The 9,456-nt window shown below is 40.3% G+C and overlaps 1 protein-coding gene across 1 annotated transcript; it reads right to left on the reverse strand.

Moving 5' to 3' along the window:
* Positions 1 to 4,492: 4,492 nt before the first annotated feature.
* Positions 4,493 to 6,242, reverse strand: LOC132368712 (dihydrolipoyl dehydrogenase, mitochondrial-like). Its single transcript, XM_059927437.1, is given in 2 exon segments — positions 4,493 to 5,543; positions 5,545 to 6,242. Coding segments are annotated over 2 exon segments (1,533 nt in total). The 5' UTR covers positions 6,175 to 6,242; the 3' UTR covers positions 4,493 to 4,640.
* Between the last annotated feature and the right edge of the window lie 3,214 nt (positions 6,243 to 9,456).

A 9,456-nucleotide genomic window follows, 5' to 3' on the forward strand; every position in this document is an offset into this window, starting at 1 on the left:
ATCACAGTGTCAATTTCAGTGTTTTTGATGGGTCTGTTTATATTTTCTATTTCTTCCTGGTTCAGTCTCGGAAGTTTGTGCTTTTCTAAGAATTTGTCCATTTCTGCCAGATTGTCCATTTTATTGGCATATCGTTGCTTGTAGTAATCTCTCACAATCCTTTGTATTTCTGCAGTGTCAGTTGTTACTTCTCCTTTTTCGTTTCTGATTCTGTTGATTTGAGTCTTCTCCCTTTTTTCTTGATGAGTCTGGCTATTGGTTTATCAATTTTGTTTGTCTTCTCAAAGAACCAGCTTTTAGTTTTATTAATCTTTGCTATTGTTTCCTTCATTTCTTTTTCATTTATTTCTGATCTGATCTTTATGATTTCTTTCTTTCTGCTAATTTTAGTTTTTTTTTGTTCTTCTTTCTCTAATTGCTTTAGGTGTAAGGTTAGGTTATTTATTTGAGATGTTTCTTGTTTCTTGAGGTAGGATTGTATTGCTATAAACTTCCTTCTTAGAACTGCTTTTGCTGCATCCCATAGGTTTTAGGTCATCATGTTTTCATTGTTATTCGTTTGTAGGTATTTTTTGATTTCCTCTTTGATTTCTTCAGTGACCTCTTGGTTATTTAGTAGTGTATTGTTTAGCCTCCATGTGTTTGTATTTTTTACAGTTTTTTTCCTGTAATTGATATCTAGTCTCATAGCATTGTGGTTGGAAAAGATACTTGATACGATTTCAATTTTCTTAAATTTACCAAGGCTTGATTTGTGACCTAAGATTTGATCTGTCCTGGAGAATGTTCCATGAGCACTTGAGAAGAAAGTGTATTCTGTTGTTTTTGGATAGAATGTCCTATAAATATCAATTAAGTCCATCTTGTTTAATGTGTCATTAAAGCTTGTGTTTCCTTATTTATTTTCATTTTGGATCACCTGTCCATTGGTGAAAGTGGGGTGTTAACGTCCCCTACTATGATTGTGTTACTGTTGATTTCCCCTTTTACGGTTGTTAGCATTTGCCTTATGTACTGTGGTGCTCCTATGTTGGGTGCATAAATATTTACAATTGTTATATCTTCTTCTTGGATTGATCCCTTGATCATTATGTAGTGTCCTTCTTTGTCTCTTGTAATAGTCTTTATTTTAAAGTCTATTTTATCTGATACGAGAATTGCTACTCCAGCTTTCTTTTGATTTCCATTTGCATGGAATACCTTTTTCCATCCCTTCACTTTCAGTCTGTATGTGTCCCTAGGTCTGCTATGGGTTTCTTGTTGACAGCATATATACAGGTCTTGTTTTTGTATCCATTCAGCCAGTCTATGTCTTTTGGTTGGAGCATTTAATCCATTTACATTTAAGGTAATTATTGACATGTATATTCCTATTACCATTTCTTAATTGTTTTGGGTTTGTTTTTGTAGGTCTTTTCCTTGTCTTGTGTCTCCCACTTAGAGAAGGTCCTTTAGCATTTGTTGTAAAGCTGGTTGGGTGGTGCTGAACTCTCTCAGCTTTTGCTTGTCTGTAAAGGTTTTAATTTCTCCATCACATCTGAATGAGATCCTTGCTGGGTAGAGTAATCTTGGCTGTAGGTTTTTCTCCTTCATCACTTTAAGTATATCCTGCCACTCCCTTATGGCTTGCAGAGTTTCTGCTGAAAGATCAGCTGTTAACCTTATGGGGATTCCCTTGTGTGTTATTTGTTGTTTTTCCCTTGTTGCTTTTAATATGTTTTCTTTATATTTAATTTTTGACAATTTGATTAATATGTGTCTTGGCGTGTTTCTTCTTGGATTTATCCTGTATGGGACTCTCTGTGCTTCCAGGACTTGATTAACTATTTCCTTTCCCATATTAGGGAAGTTTTCAACTATAATCTCTTCAAATATTTTCTCAGTCCCTTTCTTTTTCTCTTCTTCTTCTGAGATCCGTATAATTCGAATGTTGTTGCATTTAATGTTGTCCCAGAGGTCTCTGAGACTGTCCTCAATTCTTTTCATTCTTTTTTTTTAATTCTGCTCTGCGGTAGTTATTTCCACTATTTTATCTTCCAGCTCACTTATCTGTTCTTCTGCCTCAGTTATTCTGCTATTGATTCCTTCTAGAGAATTTTTAATTTCATTTATTGGGTTGTTCATCATTGTTTGTTTGCTCTTTAGTTCTTCTACGTCCTTGTTAAATATTTCTTGTATTTTCTCCATTCTAGTTCCAAGATTTTGGATCATTTTTACTCTCATTACTCTGAATTCTTTTTCAGGTTGACTGCCTGTTTCCTCTTCATTTGTTTGGTCTGGAGGGTTTTTACCTTGCTCCTTCATCTGTTGTGTATTTCTCTGTCTTCTCATTTTGCTTAACTTACTGTGTTTGGGGTCTCCTTTTCGCAGGCTGCAGGTTTGTAGTTCCCATTGTTTTTTTGTTTCTGCCCCCATTGGGTAAGTTTGGTTCAGTGGGTTGTGTAGGCTTCCTGGTGGAGGGGACTGGTGACTATGTTCTGGTGGGTGGGGCTGGATCTCGTCTTTCTGGCGGGCAGAGCTGTGTCCAGTGGTGTGCTTTATGTTGTCTGTGAACTTAGTATGATTTTAGGCAGCCTCTCTGCTAATAGGTGGGGTTGTGTTCCTGTCTTCCTAGTTGTTTGGCATGGGGCGTCCAGCCCTTGGAGCTTGCTGGCCGTTGGGTGGAGCTGTGTCTTAGCGTTGAGACAGAGGTCTCTAGGAGAGCTCTCGCTGATTGATATTACATGGAGCTGGGAGGTCTCTGGTGGTCCAATGTCCTGAACTTGGCTCTTCCACCTCAGGGGCTCAGGCCTGACACCAGGCTGGAGCACCAAGACCCTGTCAGCCACACGGCCAGGTATGTTGGGATTTTCTTGCCTTTTGGGAAGTCTGAGGTCTTCTGCTAGCATTCAGTAGGTGTTCTGTAGGAGCTGTTCCACATGTAGATGTATTTTTGATGTATTTGTGGGGAGGAAGGTGATCTCCACGTCTTACTCCTCTGCCATCTTGAAGGTCCCCTCCACCCCACAGTGTTTTGCTTAATTCCTCCTTATCAACACCTGCCAGGACCATCCTTTATTTGACTCCCTACCTCCCGTCTTATTCCTTTGCAATCTGCCCTCCAGGGAGTGATTAAACAAACAAACAAAACCATAGTTGGTCATATTTTTCTTCTGCCTAGAAGCTTTCAATGGCTAATGTTTGCTTGCAAAATAAATTTCAAACATCCAGACTTGGCATGGCCGACAAATTCATTCGTGTTCCTTACAGCCTTGTCTCAGGCCACTTTCCTACACACACCCCGAGATGTAGTTCACTTGGCCTACTTGTAATTCCAAAAATGTGCCATGGTTTACCTTGCCTTTGTGCTCAGGTATATACTGTTTCCTCCACCTAGAGCATCCATCCACTCCCTCGTCCTCCACCTCTCTGCATAACCCTTACGTGTTCTTAGGGACTTAGCTAGACTGTCATCTTCTCTTAGAAGCATGTCCTGACTGCCCTGAGCTGACTTAGAGGCTTCTTTTTTATAGTCTCCCCTTATCAGCCTGTCTCAATATTGATTTTCTCTTATGGTACCCTTACTAGGCTAATTATCGTAGGCAGGATCTGGGTCCAGCACGTGTGTGATACATAAGAGGGATAAAAGGTATGTTGAATGAATGCTCCCTGCCTGGAAAATTATTCCTTCTCAGCCCAAGTCATAGGGGGTTGATAGATAACTCCTCCCAGCATTGACAGTAATGCTCTGAGGGCTCCCTGAGACTCCAGGGTTGGAGAGAAAAGACCAGTTGTTTGAGACCTGAAAGTCAGAGCCTGTTAGACAGACATTAGAGACATAAAAAGAACAGTAATGATAATGAAACTGGATTATTCGGTGTGGCTACTTGTCAGGGAAACTGGTAGACATCTCTTGTTGGTGACTTCTGGCAATGCTTTCCCTGTCTTTTTTTTTTTTTTTTTTTTGAATATTTAAGACATGTTTATTTCCATATCTTCATTTCCCACTGTAATACATTGCTTCTCCACTTAATATATCAATTTTGTATATATACTGCCTTACTTTGGTCAACTATATAACTATACTTCAGACTGTAGACCTCAACAGAACCTTAAAAATCTAAACACAAATTCTACCTCTAACTGCCAAGACTTTGGGGATTAAAATAACTGATAGACCATCATTTTTTATTTACATCAGTTCAGTTTATACATGTTTAACTTATTCTAATGACTGTTTCCAATGTGAAAACCAAGTTTAAAATAACTTGATCACCTTGTTTCAAACACAGCTGTTCACATACCATACTCCAGCTCCACCCATGTAAGTCAATCCTGTATCAGAGATGAAAGCTACTTAGCATAAATTCAGTGAAGTTGAGCCTTTCACAAACAGCATGAAAATATGGGTTGAAGAAAACTTTCCAGGATGCCACTATAAGTAGCTTTTTTTTCTGCAGTATCAACACAGTGAAATAAAATATTAAATTTATTTAAAATATAGATATGAGATTATTCCATTCTGTCCAAACCTATTAAATACCTTCCAAAAGTTTTGTAATTCAGTCCTAGAAATTCTTGGAGCTGTGAGCACTTCCTGTTCAGAAATGTTACCTCTATATAAGCTCCCAGGAAATTTCAGAAAAATATAATCTTCTAATTTAAAAGTTGATCGATTTGCCAAATGATGCAGCCACGTTTGCGTCTCTAAAAGCTTCTGATAAGGTCGGATGTGCATGACAAACTCTAGCTATATCTTCACAGGATGCTCCATATTCCAGTGCAAGAGCAGCTTCATTTATCATTTCACCAGCACCTGGTCCTAGAATATGTGCTCCAAATACTCTGTCCGTTGATTTCTGCCCAAGTATCTTCACCATGCCATCTGTGTTAGCGTTTGTCTTAGCTCTGCTGTTAGCAGCAAATGGGAATTTCCCAACTTTGTACTCAATACCCACTTCTTTCAACTGCTCTTCTGATTTGCCAACCCAAGCAACTTCAGGGTGTGTGTAAATCACCGATGGTACACAGTTGTAGTCAATGTGCACAGCGCCACCAGCCATCCCTTCAGCACAGATAATGCCTTCATCCTCTGCTTTGGGAGCCAGCATTCGACCAGCAACCACATCGCCGATTGCAGAGATATTTGGAATTTTAGTTTGGAATCTGGTATTTACTGGAATTCTACCTCTAGGATCCAGCTCAATTCCAAGCTCCTCTAGTTCCAAATTCTTAGTAAAGTGTCGTCGGCCAATGCAAACCAGGAGTACATCACAAGTGATAACTTCAGCTTTACCACCAGAAGCAGCTTCAATAGAAACATCAATTTTTCCATCTGACTTCTCAGTAGTACCAGTAACTTTGGTATTCACTTTAAATTGAAATCCTTGTTTTTGAAGGATGCGTTGAAAGTTTTTAGATATCTCCATGTCAATTCCAATTCCACCAACATGACCCAAAAACTCAACTGCTGTCACGTCTGCACCAAGTCTTTGCCAAACTGAGCCCAATTCTACACCTATTACCCCTGCACCAATGACAACCATCTTTTCTGGAACTTTTTTTTAAAGACAAAGCACCTGTATATGACACTACTGTATCTTCATCAATCGTAATTCCAGGAAAAGGAGTGACTTCTGAACCTGTGGCTATAAGAATGTTCTTTGTATCAATAACTTGAGTGCTGCCATCGGCTTTCATAGTGGTGACCTGATTTTTCCCAGTTATCTTTCCATATCCGTTTACATGAGCAACCTGATTCTGTTTGAACAAGTGGGCAATTCCACCTGTTAAAGCTTTTACTGCATTACTCTTCTGCTCCATCATCTTCTCTAAATTCAAGCGAACTTCAGACATTTCAATTCCTCTAGATGCAAAATCTTTTCCATGGGCCATATGGTAATAATGAGAGTTATTCAATAAAGCCTTAGAAGGAATACAACCAACAATGTTCAAGCATGTTCCACCGAGTGTTTCATTTTTCTCAACGCAGGCTGCCTTGAAGCCTAACTGGGCAGCTTTAATAGCAGCAACATATCCTCCAGGACCAGAACCTATCACTGTTACATCAGCATCAATTGGTTGATCTGCATAAGTTCTCAGTGGCACCGCAGAAACTCCTTGCAGACCATGAGATGTTCGATTGAAATGGCCTCTCTTAGCCAAGGAACAGTACACACGACTCCAGCTCTGCATCTTGCCGCTGGACTTTCCTTTTCCCCAAAGCTTTCACCTCCGCTAAGCGTCTCTGCCGCCTCGCCAAGGTCTCCTCCCTTTCTTTTAATAAGAGTACCTTGGTACTACCTCCTCCACCAACCCAATCCCTGTGTTACAGGCGGGGCTGATCCCAGGCTCCCACGCCATTGGTCGGCACATGACTTGGGCCTGTCCAGTCAGAACATCCCATTCCCTTTCCCTGATCAGTTGGTTCAGAGATAGGTGCATGACCCGAGCCAGACCAATGACACTAAACACAGGACTTTCTCTGGAGCTAAATAGAGACAGATTTTTTTTTGTTGTTTGGTGGAAATATAAGGTAGATGTATAAGCCTGCAGTGACTGGTTGCCAGCTTGGGCTTCATATGGGAAAAGACTTGAGAATGAAGGAAGAGTTGAGAGGCAGAAAACCAGATTGCTGCTGCTGATGTTTGAGTGCCCGATCCAACTTTGCATTAAGTCAGGCCTGTTTTGTTTTGTTTTTCTGGTTACGTGATAAAATAATTTCCCCTTTTTGAGTAAGGTGATTCAATTTTGGTCTCTGTTGCTTGCAACCAAAAGATGTTTATTAGCACTGAAATCAGGGTAGTCAGCAAATCTAGAGAGAAAATGTGAATACACGGGACTCTGGCTCTGTGGTCATAGGAAAAGGACGTGTTTCCTTTCATCCAAGTCATTTTACCCAGTGACCCTCTAGGCATGTAGCGGAGGAAAGAGTACCCTGGCGGGAGTGGTGGGTCTCAAACTATGGCCCAACTAGACGGGATACATCTTTTCCCTCTTTCATTTGTACTTGTCAAAAAAAAATGTTTTTCAAAATTTCTTTTGTTTTATATTTATTTTTAAATACTAAGCAAACATGAATACATTTTTTCTTATAGAAATTAAAATATTTTAGAAAATGCAGAATGTCTTCTGACTTTTACTTGACCACTCCCCTCCAGAGGCTACCCTGTGTTCGGCTTATATCCTTTAAACCGTATAACTCAGTATAGACACACATAAGAACATAGAGGTTTCTTTTGCACGGTGGCTATGTGGGGATGGTGGCTGTGATTGTGTAGGTTCTGCTCACAAATGCCCTAAGAGTGAAGTTGCATTAAAAAATCCCACCTACGGGCTTCCCTGGTGGCGCAGTGGTTGAGAATCTGCCTGCTAATGCAGAGGACACGGGTTCGCGCCCTGGTCTGGGAAGATCCCACATGCCGTGGAGCGACTAGGCCCCTGAGCCACAACTGCTGAGCCTGCGCGTCTGGAGCCTGTGCTTCGCAACAAGAGAGTCCGCGATAATGAGAGGCCCGCGCACCGCGATAAGGAGTGGCCCCCACTTGCCGCAACTGGAGAAGGCCCTCGCACAGAAACGAAGACCCAACATAGCAATCAATCAATCAATCAGTAAATCTTTAAAAAAAAAAACACACACAGAAATTATCTTAAAAAAAAAAAAAAAATCCCACCTACAGAAAACACCTCCCTCTAATTGTCATCCAACCCCAGGAATATCTGAAACTGCCCCCTCCTGTAAATCCCTTTTATGTATTTAAGAAGCTTTTCTAAAAGATTCTTTTTAATCTGCTATTAAAAATTTTTCTGGAAAGAAGAGAATGAGTTAAACTATATTTTTTGTCATTTTTTTCTCACTCATTTTGTAAAAGTTACACACGAACACATGCTTAATGTAAAAGATTAAAAATATAAAATAAATGGAAAGTGGAATAAAAGGGAAAATCTGCCCTTATCTCACGATCTCACCTCACCATTCCCCTCCCCCCTCATTATATTGTGTATTTTTCTGGTCCTTCTTCTCTGCATTTTCATTTTATACACATAGAGCAGCAATGTATTTTAGAAAACTTTTCTGTGTCAGTGTTTTAAGATTACAAGGTTAAGTTATAAAAAACAGAGAATATGCCTTTAGGTGATGAGACACAGAATGGACAAGTTTGATGGGGGCGGGGGAGGCAGGAAATCTAGTACAATAAGCCCCTATAGGGAGGTTGGGCTGCTGGGGTGTTGAGAGTTTGTATGGGACGAAGCACTTAGTGAGGCCGTTTCAAAAGTAAACCTGACTGACTGCCCAATTTTTCCATCCTTGCTTCTCAAATCTTGGGGCTGGGAGGTTGGTTGTATTTCTGGCAATAATCGGACTTTAATCTATTCTTTTTTTTTTTTTTAATTTGTTTATTTTATTTATTTATTTTTGGTTGTGTTGGGTCTTCGTTGCTGCACGCAGGCTTTCTCTAGTTGTGGCGAGCAGGGGCTACCGTTCCTTGCAGTGCATGGGCTTCTCATTGTGGTGGCTTTTCTTGTTGTGGAGCATGGGCTCTAGGTGTGTGGACTTCAGTAGTTGTGGCACGTGGGCTCAGTAGTTGCGGCACACGGGCTTAGTTGCTCTGTGGCATGTGGGATCTTCCCGGACCAGGGCTCGAACCCCTGTCCCCTGCATTGGCAGGCAGATTCTTAACCACTGCGCCACCAGGGAAGTCCAATTTTTTCTATTCTTAATTGCTACTTAAAGCTCAGTATTTTTTTAAAAGCATAATATCTATCCTTTCCTTTTTCAGGTGAATCAAGCTGATTATCTTTTTTTTTCTTTTTTATGTACCAATTTCAAGTATGGCTAGCTTGAGATGGATGGTCTTTGATGAATGATTCTTGTTTTGAGTTTTGTTTTTTAACTGGTAGAAATTTCCTCTTCCTCATCCTCTCCTTCCTCTTTCTTCATTAGTCTTCCTTCCCTTCCAGTATTCAACATGTATTTTTTTTTAGGAGGTAGGGGATGAATTTTCTTTATTTCCATTTCGGACTCTCATTCAATCCAGGCTCAGCCTTATCTAACATGCTAACTATTTTACACTGAGGCTTAGAGAATGCTGATCACACTTCCAAAATATTTGAGCATATAGACATTTGGTGTGATATAAACATACCCCCAGGATGACTGACACTACTGCCCTCTTCCCTGGGAAACAATGTAATGCCGTGGGGAAAATCATGGGCTGGGAGTCAGACAGGTCTGGGTGTGTGTCCAGGTGCTGCCCACGCTTGTTTCAGGATCTCCAGGAGGTACCTGACAAAGTCTCAGTGTTTTCTTCCATGAAACAGGAAAATGCTTCACTGGGGTATTTCCTTTATTAAATAAAATAATATGTGCAAACCACTGATTCAATACACAAGTGCTATTTTTCCATCCTAACATTTTGACTTAGAGAAGAGTCCAACAGAAATTTCACACCATCCATTTAGTTTACCGGGACAGAG

Source organism: Balaenoptera ricei, chromosome 7 (assembly GCF_028023285.1).
Source record: "Balaenoptera ricei isolate mBalRic1 chromosome 7, mBalRic1.hap2, whole genome shotgun sequence".
NCBI classification, from domain to species: Eukaryota; Metazoa; Chordata; class Mammalia; order Artiodactyla; family Balaenopteridae; genus Balaenoptera; species Balaenoptera ricei.